At 39.9% G+C, this 24,367-nt stretch overlaps 1 protein-coding gene and 1 pseudogene across 1 annotated transcript in view; one reads left to right on the forward strand and one right to left on the reverse strand.

The window, feature by feature from the left end:
• The window catches only part of NUP107 (nucleoporin 107), a 48,961-nt gene extending 45,897 nt beyond the window's left edge, over positions 1 to 3,064 (reverse strand). Inside the window, exons 1-3 of the mRNA XM_070454627.1 lie at positions 2,956 to 3,064; positions 974 to 1,065; positions 373 to 459 (exon numbers count right to left, since the gene is read on the reverse strand). Of these exons, the coding sequence (XP_070310728.1) occupies positions 373 to 459; positions 974 to 1,065; positions 2,956 to 2,963 (187 nt within the window). The 5' untranslated portion in view covers positions 2,964 to 3,064. The remainder of the gene's footprint in view (positions 1 to 372; positions 460 to 973; positions 1,066 to 2,955) is intronic.
• A 1,118-nt stretch (positions 3,065 to 4,182) lies between these two features.
• On the forward strand, positions 4,183 to 12,076 carry LOC110139111 (histone H3.3-like; annotated as a pseudogene).
• Positions 12,077 to 24,367: the final 12,291 nt, after the last annotated feature.

The following is a 24,367-nucleotide window of genomic DNA, read 5'->3' on the forward strand; positions in this document are numbered from 1 at the left end:
AGGACATGGGCTCTAAAGTAAGCAGATTATGATTTGAATTTTGAGCAAAGGATCCTAAGTCAGTCAAGGCATAGATCATCCCAACTGCCAAAATTCATATATACTTACATACTTATCTAGCTATTTTATCTGCATTAATCAACTTTTCTAGGTCTCATGTACAGTTTCAGCAAAATAGAGACAATATCTACTTCACAGCTATTACGCAATTATGTAAAGCCTTACACATGGTAAGAGTTCAACAAATAGTAAGTGCAATCCCTATTATTTGCTCTTAATTAAAAATAACTTATAAAATATAATATATATTATAGTATTAGCTGCTATTACTGTTATCATTATTAAATGCTTTAAAAGCAAAAAAAATCTTACAAGGTTGTCGAAATGAGCTGGGAGTTCGGGGCATAACCTGGTTTCTTGGAGTGGTATTAGAAAAAATTTCATCTTGGGATGCCCGAACTACAGGAAATGTTAAGGAAAGTTTTTCGTATAGAAAAAAACATCATTAAAGTTAGAATGAACCATATTTATACTATACAAAATATGTGAATACGTTTTTCAAGGACAAGGTATTTTATAGCTACCATATTTTCTATGCAGGGAGTAAATAATTCCCTTTCCCCTTTAAATTCTAGTTATCAGTTACTACAGTTCTGAACTAAGAGCTCAAGTCTTAAGTTACCACACACTGAACTAAGAGTTCTTAGATCTCAAATAATAAAGAAAATCTAATCTCAGCAAAAGTTAACCACAATATGATAGCAGTAAAAGAGAACATCCTTATTTTCAGGGAAATACGAATCTCACTGAATTCCAACATTTGCCAAATAACACATCAGGAGAGTTAAAAAAAATTAATTTCCACAGTATTTTATTATTACAGCTAGTGTTTAAAATCGCTCATGAAAAGTCTGTAATGCTAACTCCAAACATGTTACAATTTTTATACTGATGCTTAAAATGCAAAGGATACTCAAAGCTCTTTTTTGGGCACTCTGCTTGCGTGCAGTCCGAGTCACCTCTGCCTCCCGGATCACAGGAGATAACATCTCTCCAAAGCCACTCCTAAAATGGCAATAATCAAATTCACGTGAATGAAATGAGAACGGACCATTTGCAAAACCTTTATCATTAAGACTGGAGCAAAGGATCCTAAGTCAGTCAAGGCACAGATCATCCCAACTGCCAAGTCTTTGTTTTCTTGTTGCTAATACTTCTCTGGCTCCAAATCCAACTTATCTCTCAAAGTCCTGCTCAGATTTTACCTGCATAAAGTCTTCTCTGACTTGTTAATGTTTTCCTCCTCTGGAATTACCTTAACACTTGGAATCTAAATCTGTATTCTAACACTGCTTTAAATAATTGCTTCATGAAGATAAACCTTTTTTTGTTGAATTGAGGAGGTTCCTAAAGTTGCAGGAACTCTTAAAAGGATGTTCTGTAGTCTCCAAAGTACTTCAAACCATGGATACTATTGTTTAAGCTGGTGACTTGGGAGGCTAAGTAAAAGATAAACCTAATAAACTGGAAAGAAATGATCCTTCAAGCTTTTCTTCCCAGAGTACACTAAGGGTGTCTCCTGTCTCAGCACTATTATAGTCCCAGACATTCTCAGCCCAACGTCTAGAAAATAAATTGTGTGTATTATGAGACCTGTATCTTAAGAATCTAATGTGTATTTCCTCCACTTAAAATCTTCAGATAGATATCTCTGGCCTACAGAATCAAGTCCAAATTTCCTACCATGGTTTTTATAATCTTACCCCAGCTTACCAGTTCAGCCACAAAGGTCACTTCCATACAAACACACACTGCATGTGACCACTCAGCTACACGTTCACATCCTTACACCTCTGTACCCATGCTTCTTTTCAGAGGCCTACATTCACCTCTTTGGTCTATCTGGTGAATACTTACTCATCAAACAGCCTCCTGGAGTCTAGAAACACATATCCAGGTTGGCAACTTGTTTCTTAGCTTCCTTTGTTAGCTTCCTAACTGATCAAGTTCCTTAACCTCTTTTAGCCTCAATGTTATGTATGAAAAGAGGATCACAGTAGCTACCCTCATAGGATTGTTAGAAGGATTAAAATAGTTAATATACCATCACAAATGCTTACACACACACACAGATCCGCCGGCAAAGTAGGAGACGCGAGTTCAATCTCTGGGTTGGGACGATCCCCCGGAGGAGGGCATGGCAACCCACTCTAGTATTCTTGCCTGGAGAATCCCATGGACAGAGCAGCCTAGCCAGCTGCAGTTCACGGAGTCGCAAAAATCGGACACCACTTAGCGACTGAACAACAATAATACATTTAAAGCGGTTAAGGCAGTCGATGTAGGCTACTGCCACTATTCAAAGACCACCTAGAACGTATCCTCCTTTGAGAGGTCTTCCTGATACTTTCCATGACAAGGAGACTTCATTGCTCCGTTTGTTTTCCCACAAAGTAGTACAAAACACTTGTCATTCCGCACTGCTCCGTCGTCTCCTCCACTATACATTCCCCGAGGCCAAGAACCTTGAATAACTCATCTTTATGCAGGGGCCTACCATCGTTCGGAGGTCATAGAAAGATTAACTATCTTGTGCTGAAACCTGTAATCAGGGAGTCTGGGGTGAGAGCCCGTTCCGTCCCTGTCTGGCTTTGTGATCTCGGGCAGTAACTCAGCATCTCGAATGCCAGGCCACCTCCGACCTCGCCCACCCCTGGAGCGCGAAAGTGAGTAGATGGCAGAGTTGCCATGGGAACCAGAAGATTATCATTAACCATACCCGTCCCCGGCCCAAGCGGCCTTTCTCCCTTAGCTGCAGTCTCCCAGCCGGAAAAGGAGGCCTAGGATCAGCACCCAGGCCCTCCTCTGCTTCCTGAGTCGGGTTTCACCTGTTTCATTCCTCCAACACGCCGAAGAGGAAAGCGTCCGAGCTCAGCCGTCACCACCAGAACTCACCTGTCCATGGCTACAGCCTTCTCCACCGAGAGCTGTGCAAACTCAGCTACAGTTTCGCCACCGCGTTTCAGCCTTCCCGCTCTCCGGAAGTAAACCCTTCGACCCGGAAGCAAGTTCTCAAGTTCTCGCGAGGGGTAGGAGGGAAAAAGAACCAACTTTCCCTCTAGGCGCATGCACAAATTCTTTCGCCGGCAACCGCACGTGCGGTCTGCGCAGGCGCAAAGTTGTATCGGGGATTGATGGCGCCGGGCTGGGCAGGGCCGGACCAGGGGCGGGGCAGGAGTGGGTGAGAGGCGGGGCCTGACCGTTTAGCCGTGCTGCGCGGCCGCCACTTTCTTGACTGACATTTGTGGGCGTGGTCCAGGCGCTGGGGTTCGGCTGGAGGTCCTGATGTATGTTGATGGTATAGAAAAACGTGAAGCCATTTCCTCGTATTCTATGAGAAACAGCCTGGACGTTGAATTCAGACGTGCCGGCTCTGCCCTTACATGTCTGCTTGTATGTCTCTGACTATACTCACCTTGTTTGAGCTGTCGTGTAAACCCCTTACAGTTTTTGAAACTGTTTTCCATAGTGACTAATTATTTTTTACTTGGTATGTTTCCCTATTAAGGAGAAAATGATCACCTGTCTTAAAAAGTATAAAAGGCGTTGGTATCGCCCTCTATTTCAAAGTGCAGTAGTGAAAAAGCTGTATATTCTAGCCCTAAAGGAATAGGTTTACGTTTTCTGTAGGCATTTGTTGATATATTCCACCCTAATCCTGGGAAACGTCGTTACAGGAGGACTTCTTCATACCTAATTCCCACTGAGACAGCGTGGGGTTTTGAAAAAACGTGGCTTTGAGCTCCGTGTAGGTTAGAAACCCCGGCGCTGCAGATTCCTCGCCTGTAAAATGGAGATAACGCGTTCATCACCGAGTTCTTGGGAGGATTAAAACGAGATGTCAAATGTGCATTGCACATAGTAGTCATCGAAATGTTAATTTTCTCCTCCTTCAATAACTATTTGAATCTCACCCTAGTATCCTCGTTTTTTCCCATATTCTAATTTTTCTTGTACAAAAGAGTACTTGTCTCTTAATGGAAAATGAAATGTGGTCTTAATGTTTTTTTTGTCAGTACTGGAATCAGGTTTATTCAAAGTAGGAGCCAGTGTTTCAGGTTCTTGCCATGTGTCCCCTGGCAAATGAATTGTAAAGTGTTTTATTCATAAAATGCGTTTGCGATGATTGACCATAAGGCACACAGTAAAAGGGAAGAGCAGTTTGGAGCAAAAGATTACCTCCAAGGTTCAGTTCATATGTAAAGAGGGAACGTTGTTTAAAAAGTGTACCAGGACACTGCCCTGGAGGTCCAATTGTTAAGACTTTGCCTTCCACTGAAATGGGTGTAGTTTTCATCCCTGGTCAGGGAGCTAAGAACCCACATGCCTCAGAGCCAAAAAGGAAAAAACAAAAAAAGCCCATAAGTAAACAACAGAAGCAACATTGTAACAAATTCAATAAAGACTTTAAAAATGGTCCACATCCAAAAAAAAAAAAAAATTAGAAGTGCCCCATCGGAAAGGCAAGCCCAGAAACAAGGAATGATTTTTTTTTTTCAAGGAATGATTTTTATGGGCTGGGTAATTTCATAGACTGGGGCTTCCCAGGTGGCTCGTGTGAAGAATCTGCCTGCCAAGCAGGAGACATGGGTTCGATCCCTGGGTCAGGAAGATACCATGGCGAAGGAAATGGCAACCCACTCCAGTATTCTTGCCTAGAGAATCCGTGGACAGAGGAGCCTGTAGAGCTGTAGTCTATGAGGTCCCAAAAGATTCAGACACGATTTAGTAACAAATCAGCCGCAGTAATTTCATTGGCTAACAAGTGGAAGAATTATTTCAACTATTTAGGAGAAGGCGAGAGGATTTCGAGGAATTGGGCCACCACCACTTGATGGCCTTTTATGGTGGGTGGGCCTCAGAACTGTCATGGCAACTGTTATTTAAATGCTAATATATTACAATGAGCTTATGAGGCTCAGGCTTCCGTTTTGGCTCAGCTGGCAAAGAATCCACCTGCAATGTGGGATACCTGGGTTTGATCCCTGGGCTGGGAAGATCCCCTGGAGAAGGGAAAGGCTACCCACTCCAGTATTCTGGCCTGGAGAATAGTTCATGGGATCACAAAGAGTCAGAAACAACTGAGCAACTTTCACTTCACTTTATGAGGCTCAGGGTCTACTGGAAGTTGAATCGTCTGTCGTCTTGGACCTAACTGGTTCTAACAGTTGATGTCATATTCTCAAAGGCTATGTCATTTTTTAAAATAATTTTATTTATTTCTTTTTGGCTGTGCTGGGTCTTCGTTGCTGAGTGGGATTTTCCCTCCTTGTGGCGAGCAGGGACTGCTCTCTAGTTGTGGCGTGCAGGCTCTTCATTGCGGTGGCTTCTTTCGTTGAGGAGCACAGGCTCTGGAGCACGCTGGCTTCAGCAGTTGGGGCTCCTGGGCTCTAAAGCACAGGCTCGGTTGTTGTGATGCATGGGCTTAGTTATTCATTTGGGATCTTTCCAGGGATGGAACCCAGGTATCCTGCATTGGCAGGTAGATTCTTTACCACTGAGCCACCAGGAAAGTTCAAAGTCTATATCATTTTTTAAAAGGTTGTACCCTGCCCCGTTATGTTCTGTTTCAGTTTTACACCATGACATTTGGGGGTTGCTTGTTACATAGCCACAGATAACTGGAACACATAGGATTAGACTATAGCACTGTTTTATAATCTGCTTTTCCAATTAACAGTGTGAACATTTTATCATGTCAAGTATCACTCATCTCCATAATTCTTAAATTAGCCAAATATTTTGAAAGAGGAAACTTCTGTCTCTATTTACATTAACGATACAGCTTAACACAGTCTGACTTCAACCCTCACTGCTAAACGAAAACTGCTCCCAGAAAAGTCACCAAAGATGTCTTTGTCAGTACAAGTTTACTTTTCATCTCTCATCATCTTGGGTGCATTTGACCCTGTAGACCACTTTCTTGTCTGCCACCTTCCTAGAGGTGGGTGTCAGGACTTTACTAATGGGCTTCTCCGGTCTGAGTCCTCTCTGGCTTCTCTTAACTCGTCTCCTATGTGGGCTTTTGAAATTTGGCTTTCCCTTAAATGTTGATTCATTTTCTTCAGAATCCTAACCAAAGCTCTCTTTTTTTCAACACTGCACAATCCTCAGTCTTTAAACTACCAACTCTTCCCTCCAAGATTCTCACTCTATACTTCTAGTCCATATCTTGCTTTTACTGGACATGTCCACTTTGAGGATACAGAGTATCTGAAATTTAATATGTTCTAATTCTAAGCTTGAACTCAACAGATCTGCCTCCTTGCTCAAGTCCCACCAAAACACAACTACAACCCTATCTCTCCTCCTGTATTTTGCATCTTCACAAATGGCCATATACAGTTGCCCAAGCCAAAAGCTGGGCTTTGATTTCAGTAGGAGGGAAGTTTCACAGGGCACAGGTATTCATCTCTTCACTGTAGGTCCTCCAACTGAACTTTTTTCTTCCTCTTGCTGGGAGAGTGATCTTCTAAAAATATAAGTCTGATTGGGTCACTCAAATTTCAATTTCTATGTGATCTCAATTTTTACCTTCAAACTACTTTACTCAGCCTTCTGGCATCATCTCACCACTCTCTTTATCTCAAATTCTATGTTGTAGACATATTCAATTACAATTCCAAACATTCTGTGGCCACTTGCCATATGTTCTCCACTTCTACCAAGCAGAGGCAAAAAAGGAGTAATCAATGTCCACATCACAGATGCTATTCAATCATAAAAAGATGTTTAGAGATAGTTCATAAAAACTTGGAAATGTTTCTGTTTTGTTTTAAATCAGGGAAGCAGGTGGACATGTATTATATACATCAATATGCTCAGAAACATTGTAAAAATACTAAATAGGGGCTGGGATGATAGTGATAAAGGATGAATTGGTGGATCACAGTTTTTTTTTAGGGCACTGAAAATATTCTGCATGATAATATAATGGTGGATACATATCATATATATTTGTCCAAACCCATAAAATGTACAACACAAAGAGTGAATGAACCTTTTTGTAAATATCAGGAGTAAACCCTTTTGGAAACTCTATGGACTTTGAGTGATTATGATGCTAATGCAGGTTCTTCAGTTGTGAAAAAAATATACCACTCTGGTGATACAGGTTGATAATGGGGGAGGCACTACATGTATGAGTGGGGGTCGGGGGGAGATATGGAAAATTTGTGTATTTTCCTCTTAACTTGTGCTATGAACCTAAAACTGCTCTTAAAAAAAAGAAAGTCATTTAAAAAATATCTGAAAGATCACACGAAATTGAGAGAGTCATTTCCAAGGCAGGTTGATAAGAAGTCTAGGGGTCCCCAAGGAGAAAGAGGTCTGGAATATTCAAGGAGGAAGGAAGGACAAACTTGTTACTTTTTTTCCTCTACATTCCTTAGGATTATATAACAATAATGTATACTGCCTGAGGACAGTCTTTGGATTAAACCCTCTGGCTAATTCTGTTATCTTAAGAAATAAATTATGGGAGTAGGTCTCGTGAGGTCTTTACAACCTCCAGACATTCTTTGGATTCATTGGAGAGTATATAACTCCATTGCTAACACTAGCAAGTGGGTAGTCTTTCTACCCCCTTCTGATGTCTATGTCAGAAGCTTTCTCTATCTCCTTTATACTTTAATAAAACTTTATTGCACAAAAGCTCTGAGTGATCCAGCCTTGTCTCTGGCCCCGGATTGAATTCTTCTCCTCCGGAGGCCAAGAACCCCAGCGTCTTTGCGTGATTAAGAAACAACCTTTCAAAATGTTGATAGTCATTGTCTTTGGTGAGATTTGATGACTTTGTCTTGATTGTTGTTATTGTCTAGTTTACTTTTGTCTTTTTTCAAAAAGTAGTTTATTTTCATAACATATAAGTTGAATTGAAATTCAAAGGAATATTTTAATAAATTCATTAAAAATTCAATAAAAAAATAAAAAGGAACAACAAAAAAAATTCCAGTGAGTCAGATATGAATCAGGTGAATTAAAGTATGGTAGGTGCTTAAATTTTTTTGCCATATCCAAAACATTGAAGAATTTTGAATATAGTTGTAAGATACACTGTCAGTCAGTCAGTTTAGTCACTGAGTCGTGTCCGACTCTTTGTGACCCCATGGACTGCAGCACACCAGGCTTCCTTGTCCATCACCAACTCCCAGAGCTTGCTCAAACTCATGTCCATTGAGTCAGTGATGCCATTCAACCATCTCATCCTCTGTCATCCCCTTCTCCTCCTGCCTTCAATCTTTCCCAGCATCAGGGTCTTTTCCAATGAGTCAGTTCTTCACATCAGGTGGACATAGTGTTGGAATTTCAGCTTCAGCATCAGTCCTTCCAATGAATATTCAGGACTGATTTCCTTTATGATTGACTAGTTGGATCTCCTTGCAGTCCAAGGGACTCTCAAGAGTCTTCTTCAACACCACAGTTCAAAAGCATCAATTCTTCAGCATTCAGCTTTCTTTACAGTCCAGCTCTCACATCCATACATGACTACTGGAAAAACCATAGCCTTGACTATACAGACCTCTGTTGGCAAAGTAATATCTCTGCTTTCTAATATTCTGTCCAGTTTGGTTACAGCTTTTCAAGGAGCAAGCGTCTTTTAATTTCATGGCTGCAATCATCATCTGTAGTGATTTTGGAGACCAAGAAAATGAAGTCTGACACCGTTTCCATTATTTCCCCATCTATTTGTCATGAAGTGATGGGACCAGATGCCATGATCTTAGTTTTCTGAATGTTGAGCTTTAAGCCAACTTGTTCACTCTCCTTTTTCACTTCCATCAGGAGGCTCTTTAGTTCTTCACTTTCCGCCATAAGGGTAGTGACATCTGTATATCTGAGGTTATGATATTTCTCCCCACAATCTTGATTCCAGCTTGTGCTTCCTCCAGCCCGGCATTTCTCATGATGTACTCTGCATATAAGTTAAATAAGTAGGGTGGCAATATACAGCCTTGATGTACTCCTTTGTAACCAGTCTGTTGTTCCATGTCTGCTTTTAACTGTTGCTTCTTTTTTTTTTTTTTTTTTCTGGTCTTTACTTGATAACTGTTGCTTCTTGACCTGCATACCTTACCTGCCTCATGAGAAATCTGTATGAAGGTCAAGAAGATACACTGTAGCTTATATAAAACAGTAAGTTATTAACAGGATGTTCAGATATTAGATAATGGTGGCTTTTGTTTTAATTCTAACATTTGGGGAGCAGTTTTCTTCTCTGAGCTCAAAACATTGCCAACATGCTATTAAAATTTCCTAGTAGTCTTTTTATCTAGAGAAGTAGAATAGATCAAGTGATTTATTTCAGGTCATGGACTTGAACTAAATTGAATCACAAACCAAAAGTATAGTAAAGAACAATGAATCATTAATTGAATACAAATATGAGTTTTTGGCTGAAACAAAACCACATGTATAAAGAACCCACCTGCCAATGTAGGAGACACAAGAGGGTTTGATCCTCAGGTTGGGAAGGTCTCCTGGAGGAAGGCATAGCAAGCCTTCGTGCCTAGAGAATCCCATGGACAGAGGAGACTGGCGGGCTACACAGTTCGTGGGGGTCACAGAGTTGGACATGACTTAAGTGATTTATCACGCAGCACATTTGCTGTCAGAATGTATATCAAAACTGTGTGCAGGTTTTAAGATCTAGCTTGACTCAGACAATATTGCCTAGAGGTTAAGAGGGGTCTTGGAATTCAGGTTTCTCAGGTTTGAATCTCAGTTCTGCAGTTTATCAGCTATTTGTACTATCTCTCACCTCTGAAAATGAAAATATTCTCTTAAGGTAGTTGAGGACTAAACACAAAAACAGCAATAGAGCAAAGTGGTCAAACCTCAGATTCGAGAGTTGGATTGCCTAGGGTTTCATCCTAGATCCTCTGGTCAAACCTCAGATTCGAGAGTTGGATTGCCTAGGGTTTCATCCTAGATCCTCTTAAGTACCAGCTACATGACTTTGGGTGCAAGTGTCTGCCTCCATTTATTTTTGGGGGTTGTAACAGTATACAAGATCATAAAGTTATTATGAAAATTTAGTGAGTTAGTGACTGCAGCCATGAAATTAAAAGACACTTGCTCCTTAGAAGAAAAGCTATGTCTAACCTAGACAGCTTTAAAAAGCAGTCATTATTTTGCCGACAAAGATCCGTCTAGTCAAAGCTATGGTTTCTCCAGCAGTCATGTATGGATGTGAGAGTTGGACTGTGAAGAAAGCTGAATGCTGAAGAATTGATGCTTTTGAACTGTGGTGTTGGAGAAGACTCTTGAGAGTCCCTTGGACTGCAAGGAGATCCAACTAGTCAATCATAAAAGAAATCAGTCCTGAATATTCTTTGGAAGGACTGATGCTGAAGCTGAAATCCCAATACTTTGGCCATCTCAGGCGAAGAGCTCACTCATTGGAAAAGACCCTGATGCTGGGAAAGATTGAAGGCAGGAGGAGAAGGGGACAACAGAGGCGGAGATGGTTGAATAACATCACTGACTCAGTGGACAGGGTGATGGACAGGGAAGCCTGGTGTGTTGTAGTCCATGGGGTCGCAAAGAGTCAGACATGACTGAGCAACTGAACTGAACTGAGTATGTGTAAAGCCTTAGAATAATAGCAGTCATTATATGTGTGGCATGATATACATGTTTAAAACTTTCTTATTCTTACTCTGGTATTAATTATCCATTTGTTTTACCATCAAACTTGAGATGTAGTGATAGAGCCATTAGTAGTAACATAGACTGAACTGAACCAATTCCAATCCTTTTTTTTTTCCTCTTGTGATGCCTTTTTTTTGTGATGCAAAAGCATTTTTCCTTGTTTATATAAAGAGCTCAAAAAACTTTATACTGATACTTTATATTTAATACTTTTTATTGATAAACATCGGCTTCCCTCATAGCTTAATCGGTAAAGAATCTGCCTGCATTGCAGGAGACCCAGGTTCAGCCTCTGAGTAGGGAAGACTCCCTGGAGAAGGAAATGGCAACCCACTCCAGTATTCTTGCCTGAAGAATCCCATGGACAGAGGAGCCTGGCAGGCTACAGTTCATGGGGTCACAAGCGTCAGATACAACTTATTGATTAAACCACCACCACCACTGATAAATATAACTGCAAAGCTTCCTTTTATTCTCCGTATAAAGCAGTTCAATAGACATAATCTTGAAGAATCCTTATTCATCCATTCACAAATGATTACAAAGTATCTATTATGTACTAGCACTGTGTTCGCACCTGGGAGATATTGATTGGGGGATAAAGGACATTTGCTGATTTTTTTAAATCATGCAAACTTACCTATTCAAACATCTTTAATTGATAATAAACTTAGAATACATAAATATTTTAGATCACCATTGTAATCATAAAATTTGGCCATTATTTTCTTAAAATAGTCTCAAAACCTATTATGAGAATTGTGTTCGCAGCCGCCACCATGCCGCTGTTGCTCTCCAAGGCCAGCACCGCCTCTAGCTTACCGAGCTCCAGCCAAAGGAGAAGGCGGGTAAGTAAGGAGGTCTCTGTATCATGGTTCGTACAAGCAGACTGCCCGCAGATCCACCCGTGGTAAAGCACCGAGGACGCAACTCGCTACAAAAGCCGCTCGCAAGAGTGCGCCCTCTACTGGAGGGGTGAAGAAGCCTCATCGTTACGGCCTGGTACTGTGGTGCTCCGTGAAATTCGACGTTATCACAAGTCCACTGAACTTCTGATTCCAAACTCCCCTTCCAGCGTCTGGCGTGGGAAACTGCTCAGGACTTCAAAACAAATCTGCGCTTCCAGACTGCAGCTATTGGTGTTTTGCAGGAGGCAAGTGAGGCCTATCTGGTTGGCCTTTTTGAAGACACCAACCTGTGTGCTATCCATGCCAAACGTGTAGCAATTATGCCAAAAGATATCCAGCTAGCACGCCGCATACATGGAGAACGTGCTGAAGAATCCACTATGGTGGGAAACATTTCATTCTTTAAAAAAAAAAAAAATTCTCTTCTTCCTATTATTGGTAGTTCTAAACGTTAGATATTTTTTTCCCATGGGGTCAAAAGGTACCTAAGTATATGATTGCAAGTGGAAAAATAGGGGACAGAAATCAGGTATTGGCAGTTTTTCCATTTTCATTTGTGTGTGAATTTTTAACATAAATGCAGAGACATAAAGCATTAATGAAAGTAAAAATGTTTCAGTGAACAAGTTTCAGCAGTTCAACTTTATAACAATTATAAATAAACCTGTTAAAGTTTTCTGGACAATGTCAGCATTTGGATTTTTTTTTTTTTCTTAGTTCTACCATTTTATTGCTACCAACCCATCTCCCTCCACCTTCTGCACACGTGCTCAGCCATGTAACCCCATGGACTGTAGCCCGCCAGGCTCCTCTGTCCATGGACTTTTCCAGGCAAGAATACTGGAGTGGGTTGCCATTTCCTTCGCCATGGATTTTTTTTCAAAACAAGTAAATTTCTTATTGACTGCGACTAAATGGTGTTTGTAGCATTTTTATCATACAGTAGGTTCCATCCATTCACTATACTTTTCTAACTGAGTTGTAAGGTTGTCTGTCTTCTGTGCTGTTCCTATGTTTGCTATTTTTTTTAAGTTTGCTATTAAAATACATTAAACTATTAAAAAAGCCTATTATGAGGTAAAGCTGTTAGATCTTGTAAACTGATATTAAAGCTTGGTTGGCAATGTTTTATTCTTTTTTTTTCCTTCTTGACATTGACTAGATCTTTTAGCTTTTATTTATTTTAAAAATTGTGGTGACATACATATCATGTAAAACTTAACATTTTAGCCATTTTCATGTGTTCAATTCAGCGGCATTGAATACATTTCACATTGTTGTGCAAAGAAATATTTTAGCCTTAAACATATAAACCAAACTATAAACCAAAATGAAACATTATTTTTTGTTTAATTTGGCTTCCTGCTCAAGATGCATCTTGGTAGTCAGAATGAAATTCTGACACACATTTTATTTATAAGTAGAAGTGATATTGTAAAGCAGTTAAACACCAGTGATGGTAAGCAAAACAGAATTTGAATGGATTTCAGGGGGGAATCTGCAAGATATAAATTTGGTCTGGAGAGATCATGGAGCAAAAAGGATAGAAAAAAAATATTAAATATTAGGAAGTTCATGAGTCAGGGAAGGAAAAATATATTTAAGTGTGGAGTGTAAACTGCATGTGCTCTCGAAGATTCAGATGTATTATTGGAATCTCTGTATAAGAAAAATGCTAATGGAAGGACTCCCTGAGGCACTGACAGGAGGCCAGGAAAGGATGTGGTCACTGCGGTGATCACGGGAAGCTACGGTTTGAGTACGTGTCTTTTCAAATATGAATTTTTTCTTTTTTTTTTGCAGGAGGGAGGGGTGGTGGTGGTATCTGGTTCAAAGGCAATGCTTTACCCTGAGGTCAAATGGGGTCAAAGTTTAAATATGGAGCTTAGCTGACCCTTGTTTGTCCATCTTAGGAACGCAGTGTATGGTGGGTAGGATCTTGTCAGTTAACATTTGATGAGTTATTTCACCTCTTCAGACTTCAGTTTCCTCTTCTGTAAAATTAAGAGTATTGTCCTCAAAAATTTGCCCTGGTGATTAAATATTACTTATGTAGCAATTTGAGAGGTGGCAGGGAACACAAAGACTCCTTGGGTTGAATTCTGGCTCCGCCCTGACTCTGTGGAGCTTTGGACAAATTACCTCCCTGCTTCTGTATAATAACAGTGCCTACTGAAGAGATTCACCATGAGGATTATATGAGTTTACATAGACAAGTCACTTAGCACAGTGTTTGGTATACAAAACCCCCAAAGCTGTTGCTGCTTACTCACTCAGTTGTGTCTGACTCTGCCGTCTCATGGACTGTAGCCCACCAGGCTCCTCTGTCCATGGGATTTTCCAGGTAAGAATACTGGAGTGGGTTGTCCTTTCATAGGCTAATACAATAATGCATCACACACAGTATTGAATGGATACCTATATGTAGTTATACAAAGGTTTAGTAAGTTCGGCTCCAAGAAGCCAGGGACTGTATCTGTTTTATTCATCTCTACCTTCTGTCACTTTGTAGGTGCTCAAACTTTTCTTGAATGAGTGGCTCATTTCCAACGGATACAACTACATTCAAAGTGAAAGTGAAAGTTGTTCAGTCGTGTCCAACTTTTTGTGATCCCGTGGATCCATGGAATTCTCCAGGCCAAAACTCTGGAGTGGGTAGCCCTTCCCTTCTCCGGGGGATCTTTCTAACCCAGGGATCAAACCCAGGTCTCCCACATTTCGGGTGGATTCTTTACCAGCTGAGCCCAACTGGGAAGGGAAGCCCAACTACATGCGCTACATTCAATTCCTCAATGAATAAGAGTATCTACCTTTATATAATCAGACTGAATTTACTTGCACTTATATGATTTTCATTCGTATACAGACACCTCACAGTACTCTCTACCACTTCAAAAGATTTCTTTATCATCTCAATCTTGTGGAGCTTAAAAACAGGAAGAACTCTTGAATAATTTATGTGTTACAGCTTCTTAATCCTTTCAAATTGTGTGCAATGTGAAGAGGAAAATGGAATGGTGAAATGTAAAATTTTGTAATTTCAAGTTACTGGTATTGCTGAATTGTGATTTAAACAGTGATGTCTGGGAGATTTTTAACATGAAATCATAAATATATTACTGCTTCTTAAAATTCTGACGGTAAGGGTGAGCTCAATACAGGTTTCATTGTGGCTTGTGCTTGAAAGCACTGAGCGGTCAGTGACATTTTGAAGGGAGTGGTGAATTTGCTGACAAAGTTTGCTGGACAAATAAATCAATTTCAGTGACTCCTTACAGACATCTCAGGCATCATCAATAGAAAACATGATCTTGGGGGCAATTGAAAAACTAAAATCATTGTTCCCTGTTGATACGGGACATTCTCCAGCTAAATCACAAACTAGTATTGCAGTTTATGCATTCTGCTTTGGTGTTTTTGCATACTTCTCTGCTTGGCATAGAAATCCTGTAAATCAAATACACACTCTCATTGCTGGTGAATGATTTCTTAGGACCCTTGAGACAGCATTGCTTTGTTGTTTTCTCTAAATAGCATGATTTACACTCTGTTTAGCTTTTATTACAAAAAAAAGGGAGCTAGCATGAAACTTACCCTATAAATTCGACTAAGAAAAGTCACATTAAAAATTTTCTTATATGATCTTATTTCTGACTGAGCCCTCATCCTGCCTGGTTTGGAGGTTTGAAGGCAGAAAATTCAACCTCACACATCACGGGGGCTCTTTCCTCTTCTATGGGTTTGCATAAGAATCCATAGGGTGGCTTCTATGGTGCTAGGCACCCAGATAAAGATATCCACGCTTCACTCCACTTTACCGAATGCAGGTCATTGTCCAGATCTCTGTGTCTGACAGATGTCAGAAAGAGGGGAGACACATGCAGCATACCCAGTGGAAGAGGGCAAGGAGGGTTTAAAAGGAAACACGGAAAACAAGCACAGTATTGTTATGTGACTAAATGATAACTTTTTGAGAAACAGCATAGCAAATAATTTAAAAACTTGAATGGACACCATATGTGTACAGTTATCTTTTTCAGTAAGTAAATATCTTATTAGATGTTCTATGAAAATGTATCCTGAAGAGGATGCATCATGCACCCACGATGCTATGAATCTGTTCTTTAACAGCACAATTTTCAAGGGGTTATTTTAATGACTGAAAATGTAGCATATGTAGTTCATAAATCAAGAGCAGGAATTGACTTTTAAAATACTTAAAGGATATTTTGAGTCACAAACATATTGTCATATAGGAGCCAACTATGCAGGTTCTATAAATAGAAGAACATTTAAAAGGCTAAAATGATATAATGTACGTATTGGCAGTGGGATATAATGCCAAGAAAAAGCTGTGTCAGTCTGCCCTTGAAATTTGTTAAGAAGCTGGAGTCTGTGCCACAAAAGGGCATTGGGTACGTGTGGGCTTCCACATCCATCCTGGTTTCCTATTTGCAATTTTTAAATGATTGAGTTTAATTCTTTAGGAAACTGCCTGCCATCCTAGGGGAGTCCTTCTGCTTCTTCGTCCTTCACAAGATCAACTGAAGTTCTTCAGCTGTGTAAGAAGGTTGAATTTCAAGTATTAGAAGAAAGCTAAACTCCTTTGGTTTTTTGAACAATGACTTTTTTCTTTTTTCTGATTTAGCTCCATAAAGTTATGACTTTACTTAAATTTTTAAAAATTTATCTTTACTTAAAGGTAGCATAAGAATGTTAGGGGAAAAAGAAATAATTTAAGTCATCCATATTACAACTGCTAGGACAGTAATTTTTATTATTGCATGTTATCTCCCACACGTTGACATTGATGCTTTACATACAGTAATGATATTCAGATAGCTTTTATATTCCAGAAACTTATTTACCTATTACTGACAGTGAGGAATTCTCTGTCTTTCTGATCCTGATTTGTTTTCCCATAGGTATGTTTTTGCTTTTTGTCCCTTATGTACTGAAATCTCCCTAGCTCTAACTTCCTTAACCTTCCTCTCCTCTATAACCATGTTAACCTGGAAGGTATTTTTCAGTACCTTTTCCAGGCTCATGTAATACACACACATACATGCACAATCCTTCCTTGCATTTTCCTTTGTTCACTTTCAATACCTCAGAGAAATCCCTCTAAGTCAACCATCAAACATCACATTCATTTTTAATGGGTGCATATATTCTATATTGTGACTGCATCATAATTTATTCACTTTTGATGGTCATTCACCCTAGTTCTGTTTTTTCTACTACATTGTATCAGCCTTGAATGTGTGTGTGTGTGTGTGTGTGTGTGTGTCTTTGCTCTAATTATCAGGAGTAGGATAGCTGAGTCAAATATGCCTAGTTTGACTTTTAATAAATAATAGCAGACAGCAAATTAAGACTTTTGCTTACCAAAATCTCTACAAGGCACATTTTCATGAGCAATATATGACTCCTTTCTTGCCCTCTAACCTTCCTTCTCGGATTGTTGTTATCTCTTTTTCAAATTTTCCCTGTGTTTGGGGTTCTTTGGTACATGGTTTTGCACTTCTCTGGCTACTAGTTATTTTGAGCAACTTTTTATGTTTATGGGCCATTTGAATTTGCTCTTCTCTGAACTGCTTACTAACATCTTTTCTTTCACCCACTTTCCTTTTGGATTGTTTCTTTTCCATTCTTAAGAACCTTTTGTATTTTATAGATATTAACAACTATATATTTTATTGTATCTTTCCAAATCAATTGACTTTGTAATATATTTTGCCAAATTTAAATTTATAAATTCTTTAATTTCACTAATTTAAATGTATAAAATATTTTCATTTAAAGTAGCTTTTGAGTTTCTTAAATTTGCTGAGAAGTTCTCCCTTACCTCCAGACTATACTTCCAGTCTCTTAGCTTTGTTTTCAGTTCAGTTCAGTTCAGTCACTCAGTCATGTCCGACTCTTTGCGATCCCATGAATCGCAGCACGCCAGGCCTCCCTGTCCATCATCAACTCCTGGAGTTCACCCAAACTCATGTCCATAAAGTCAGTGATGCCATCCAGCCATCTCATCCTCTGTCATCCCCTTCTCCTCCTGCCCCCAATCCCTCCCAGCATCAGGGTCTTTTCCAATGAGTCAACTCTTCGCGTGAGGTGGCCAAGTATTGGAGTTTCAGCTTCAGCATCAGTCCTTCCAATGAACACCCAGGACTGATCTCCTTTAGGATGGACTGGTTGGATCTCCTTGCAGTCCAAGGGACTCTCAATAGTCTTCTCCAACACCACAGTTCAAAAGCATCAATTCTTCGGCACTCAGCTTTCTTCACAGTCCAACTTACATTCATACATGACTACTGGAAAAACCATAGCCTTGACTAGACAGACCTTTGTTGGCAAAGTAATGTCTCTGCCTTTTAATATTCTATCTAGGTTGGTCATAACTTTCCTTCCAAGAAGTAAGCATCTTTTAATTTCATGGCTGCAATCACCATCTGCACTGATTTTGGAGCCCAAAACAATAAAGTCTGACACTGTTTCCCCATCTATTTGCCATGAAGTGATGGGACCAGATGCCATGATCTTAGTTTTCTGAATGTTGAGCTTTAAGCCAACTTGTTCACTCTCCTCTTTCACTTTCATCAAGAGGCTCTTTAGTTCGTCTTCACTCTCTGCCATAAGGGTGGTGTCATCTGCATATCTGAGGTTATTGATATTTCTCCTGGCAATCTTAATTCCAGCTTGTGCTTCTTCCAGCTCAGCGTTTCTCATGATGTACTCTGCATATAAGTTAAGCAGGGTGACAATATACAGCCTTGATGTACTCCTTTTTGCTTTACTTTATACTTAATTAAAAAAATTTAATATATCTGGAAGTTTCTTTTTGTGTGATAAAGGGGTTGCACTTTCATTTTCTTCCAACGGATAGCTAGTTGTGTCAGCATTTTCCAAGTAACATTCTTATTGAAATAAAATTTTGTCATAGAGTAACTTGTATACTAGAATCTACTTCTGGATTCAATTCAACTCTACCAATTATTTCTCCTTTCACTTGAACTTTAAGATCATTCAGTTCAATTTTAACATGTCACCCGTTGAAATTCAAATGAGAATCGTATTACATTAAAATGCTAATATGGGGAAATTTATGATACTGTCTTCCCATTCAAGAATAAAGAATTTGTTTAGATTTATGATTTATGTTCTTTAATAAGACTTTTTTTTTTTTTTAAATAGTTTTGGGCTTCCCTGGTGGCTCAGAGGTTAAAAGTAGTTTTTAATTGCCTTTTGGCTGCGCTGGATCTTCACTGCTGCACGGCCTTTTCTCCAGTTGGGGGGGGTGGGTGTGGGTCTCCCATCCAAGTACTAACCAGGCCCGACCCTGCTTAGCTTCCGAGATCAGACGAGATGGGGGTGGGTCTCTTACTGCGGTGGTTTCTCTCGCTGTGGAGCTCGAGCTTCAGTCGTTGCGGCTCCTGGGCTCCAGAGCACAGGATCTGTAGCTCTCTGCACCAGCTTGGTTGCTCTGTAGCACGTGTTATCTCCCCAGATCAGGGATTTGAACCCGTGTCTCCTGCATTGGCTGGCAGATTCTCTACCACTGAGCCACCAGGGAAGCCCCAATGAGACTTTTTTTTTTTTTTGTAGGCAAGGTAAGTTAGATTTTATTTTTCAAAAGCGAACGGCTACAGAGGTTCTCCTCAATCATAGCTTTTGCATCTTGTGTGTTTTTTTTTTTTTTTTTTTAGTTGGAGGCTAATTACTTTGCAATATTGTAGTGGTTTTTGTCATACCCAATAAGACTTTTATATAACTCTTTCTTGTTGGCTTTATTCCTTGAGTCATTTATAATTTTTGTTATATTTACCCTCATATCAATTCCTAAGTACTTACTGTGAATACAGAAAAAAAGCTATTGATTTTTGGCATATTTATTTTGTATTCAGTTACCTTCCTAAGTGAAAGTCGCTCAGTCATGTCCTACTCTTTGTTACCCCCATGGACTACAGAGTCCATGGAATTCTCCAGGCCAGAGTACTGGAGTGGAGAGCCTTCCCCTTCTCCAGGGGATCTTCCCAACCCAGGGATCGAACCCAGGTCTCCCGCATTGCAGGCATATTCTCTACCAGCTGAGCCACAAGGGAAACCCTACTTTCCTAAGTTCCTGAATAATTCTAATAAACTTTTTGAGCCTTTACGGTATTCATTTCTAATAATTTCATTTTCTAGTGTTTATGTTTCAGTCTATTGACAAGGCATCCTTAAGCACTACTAGGGAACACTAATATTTTGTAGTATTTTATAGCATTGTTCTAAAAGCTAAAGAAGATAAACATCTGAAATTGCTTAGAGCAGTGGGTGGCACATAGTAAGGGGTCCAAGAAATAACTAATATTGTTATTACTTCTCAACTATCAAGAGTTTATGAGTTCTTCAATCTCAAGTTTCTCATGGGAACATCATGCCAAAGAATAAGAATTTAGCTATCGCTGATTTTTCTTCTTTCATCATTCTCCATTTTAACTGGTTTTGGGGAGCCTTAAGCTCCCCAACTTTCTTAAGCTTTTATTTGTGATTCTCTCATCATGATATGATGACAAGAGAGCAGAGAAATAGTCTATGTTCAGAAATGATTCATAGATTGTTATTATGTAATAAATAAAAATAAAAATTAGTACATAATTTTTACAACAATCTCAGGAAACTACCACTTCACAGTTATCTTCCTTTCGAAAAGAGGGTGAAGTCGCTTAGTCGTGTCTGACTCTTAGCGACCCCATGGACTGCAGCCTACCAGGCTCCTCCATCCATGGGATTTTCCAGGCAAGAGTACTGGAGTGGGCTGCCATTGTCTTCTCCAAACTAGGTTTAATGCTAGATTGAGAAACCTGTATGCAGGTCAGGAAGCAACAGTTAGAAATGGACATGGAACAACAGACTGGTTCCAAACAGGAAAAGGAGCACGTCAAGGCTGTATATTGTCACCCTGCTTATTTAACTTATATGCAGAGTACATCATGAGAAATGCTGGGCTGGAAGGAGCACAAGCTGGAATCAAGACTGCCGGGAAAAATATCAATAACCTCAGATATGCAGATGACACCACCCTTATGGAAGAAAGTGAAGACGAACTAAAGAGCCTCTTGGTGAAAGTGAAAGAGGAGAGTGAACAAGTTGGCTTAAAGCTCAACATTCAGAAAACTAAGATCATGGCATCTGGTCCCATCACTTCATGGGAAAATAGATGGGGAAACAGTGGAAACAGTGTCAGACTTTATTTTTTTGGGCTCCAAAATCAGTGCAGATGGTGATTGCAGCCATGAAATTAAAAGATGCTTACTTCTTGGAAGGAAAGTTATGACCAACCTAGACAGCATATTAAAAAGCAAAGACATTACTTAGCCAACAATGGTCTGTCTAGTCAAGGCTATGGTTTTTCCAGTAGCCAAGTATGGATGTGAGAGTTGGACTATAAAGAAAGCTGAGTGCCGAAGAATTGATGCTTTTGATCTGTGGTGTTGGGGAAGACTCTTGAGGGTCCCTTGGACTGCAAGGAGGTCCAACCAGTCCATCCTAAAGGAGATCAGTCCTGGGTGTTCATTGAAAGGACTGATGTTGAAGCTGAAACTCCAACACTTTGGCCACCTCAATGCGAAGAGCTCACTCATTTGAAAAGACCCTGATGCTCGGAAAGACTGAGGGCAGGAGAAGGGGATGACAGAGGATGAGATGGTTGGATGGCATCACCAACTCGACGGACATGGGTTTGGGTAGACTCCAGGAGTTGGTGATGGACAGGGAGGTCTGGCATGCTGCATTTCACGGGGTTGCAAAGAGTCAGACACGACTGAGCGACTGAACTGATTGAATGCATTTTGACCTAACTCATGGGGTGTTTTTGAGTTTATTGTGTGCAGATCAAGACCTGTCACAAAATCTATGGTTTCCTAGAATTTGTTCTCTCTTCTTCAAAGTGAGAGAGAGCAGTTGAGCCAATTCTAATTCTACTGCCCCTCTGTGAGTTTCACAAGTAACTGAGCTAAGAACAAAAGTCCTCTCATATGATGCAATAGTCTTGGGGAGATGAACTGTTGGTATCTTCCAGTAGATGACTGGGGCGGGGGGGAGATGGCACTGTAAACTGTCTTCACTCTCCAGGGCTGACATGTTTCGACATTTTACTTCTATCCTATTTGGATGACATCCTGAGATCTGCCCTCTTTACCCTCCCTGAACAAGAGCCTTGGCAGGGGGCCCAGGGCAACAAAATCATTAATTCTGTATCCAGCATTAACCACATCCTGACAAGGGGAGGAAGTCCTGACCACCACAGTATCCTGTACTGGTTCAGAGTGGAAGGATGAAGGGAGACATGGTGGGTGCCTCTTTCTTCTGTGGTGACATACTCTATGGCAGCACTGGGTGGCATGATGGTGGCTAACATCATCTTGTATGATCTAAGTCATGCTTTAGTGAAGTTTGAAGATCCAAAGGAATAAATGAATGAAATGAGAACATTTTCCAGAATAGTTCTGGTAGAGAATGATTGAATCAACTTCTGGGAACTCTAAGTTTGTATCTTAAACATGTAAATACCACAGGTGGTTACTCTCTCCTTTTACCATTACCTCAAATAGTTACCAGAAATAATAAACAGATAAAGCCTATCTGGAGAAGGTCCAAATTCATTTTTGAGAAACCTTGCAGAAACTTATTGCAGTATGTCCTAACAAATATAAAATCCCGAACCCCACTGGACTGAATTAATCCCTACTTTGCTTGAATGTTCAATGTAGTTTACTCCAACCAAATAAATTTTTTCCATTTAATTCTTGCGCCCATCCATTGTTCTCATTTCTAAAAACAAAGGCAGTAAACAAACCAATTCAGTGTGGGAGTTGAATAAAACCTTCTAAATCATGACACTGGTTTCAGAAGCACTTATTTTCTTCTAATATGAATCATTCAAGTCTGATTAAAGGTGAGAGGGTGAGGTGGAGGGAAAACCCTTTTTGTTGTGTCTGGAAATGAAAAGCAGAGAAAATAAAGTTTGCTATTTATATCACTCCTAAATCTAAGTCAGTAGAAGGGGGAAGTTTCTGTTATCATTGATCAATGAATAATACAAAATATGTTGCGCAGACAGGATGTGTGCTAAACCAAGTGGAAAGTAATTCAGTAATAAGTAATAAAATAAAGTAGTTCAGGGATATTGATTAACAGAATTTCACTCTCTTGGTTCTAGAATTGTGGAAATAGCCCAGACTGGACCTCTTATTGATTCCTGAAGGTCTCTACTGACTCTTCGTTTCCCTTAGAAGGATCTCTGCAGAGTAGCTTAATTCTGAAGCTTTCATAGGTAGGATCTCTCTAGAGACCCTTGGGTCTGTTGATTCAATTCGGCACGTTTTGAATTATCCTAGAGTAGATCTATGCTGGTCTCTGTCATTGCAAAATTAATAAAACACTGTGTGGTAGGCGGATACTGGCTTCCAAAGGTACGTTCATGTCTTAATCCCCAAACCTGTGAATTTTATCTTTATTTGGAAAAAAGGGTCTTTGCAGGTGTGATTTAGGATCTTGAGATTATGCTGGATTATTGAGGTGGGCCCTGAATGCAACATAAGTATCTTTAAAAGAGGTGAGAGACATACAGATATACAAAGACAGAGGCAGTTTGGAGAGACCAGGGCCTCATGCTGAGGAATATGGGCAGGAAGGAACGATTTACCTCTTGGAGCTGCTAGAGGGAGCGAGGCTTGCCAACACTTTGATTTGGGGCTTTTGGCCTTTAGAATCCTCATAAAGTTTCTGTTTTGAGTCACCACATTTGTGGTAATTTGTTACAGTAGCCCTAGGAACTAATATATACTGCCTAGCTAGGACAATAGTATCTTTTTAGAAAATACTAAGAAACATGTTGTAAAAATAATGAGAACCCAGTTAACAGTAATTTACCTTCCTAAGACATTTTTATGGGGTAAAGCACCAAGCTGTCACATTTAAGAAAAATAATGTTGCAAGAAGTCAATTCTGACTCCTTGTTGAACTATTTGACTTGCTTTCTGTTGTTTTTGTTATTATAATCATACATAAAGGTCTGCCTCAGAGAATCCTTCCCCTTAGCTGTTCAACTAAAGTGCTTTTGTTCAGAACCCTGTCCACCTGTAGATGGCAGGAAAGAAGTAAACAGATTCCCTGCAGGAGGCTTGCCATTCTAGAAGATATCTGCAAGATGAACGATGGCCTTTTTACTTTGCTTCCTGAACATCTCTGATCCATAAAAAGAAACCTGGCACCCAGACCCAGGTAAGATGGTTGAGACATTAGTCTGCCATCTTCTCAGTCAGCTGACTTACTTTATAAAGTCGTATTCCTTGTCTCAACACTTCAGCTCTCATGCTCATTGGTCTGCTGTGCAGTGAGCAGGGCAAGCTTGGACTTGGTAACATTAAGAGGAACAAAAATGTTTGTATCATTGGAAAGGAGAAATATTTCAATGACACATATTTGAAAGATGCCTTGTGGACTTGGTAGAGCTGAAGTTAACTTGTCAACACTGGTTCTGAAACAGACTTTATACATGCCTCACTTTTTTGCAGATATAGCATTTCTTACAAATTCAGTTTTTGGCAACCCTGTATCGAGTAAATCTAATGGCACCATTTTCTCCAGCAGCATTTGCTCACATTTTGCTTGCTGTCACATTCTGGTAATTCTTATAATATTCAAACTTTTCCATTATCATTGTATTTGTTATAGTGATCTCTGATGTTAACATTGTAATT

Source organism: Odocoileus virginianus, chromosome 24 (genome assembly GCF_023699985.2).
Source record: "Odocoileus virginianus isolate 20LAN1187 ecotype Illinois chromosome 24, Ovbor_1.2, whole genome shotgun sequence".
NCBI classification, from domain to species: Eukaryota; Metazoa; Chordata; class Mammalia; order Artiodactyla; family Cervidae; genus Odocoileus; species Odocoileus virginianus.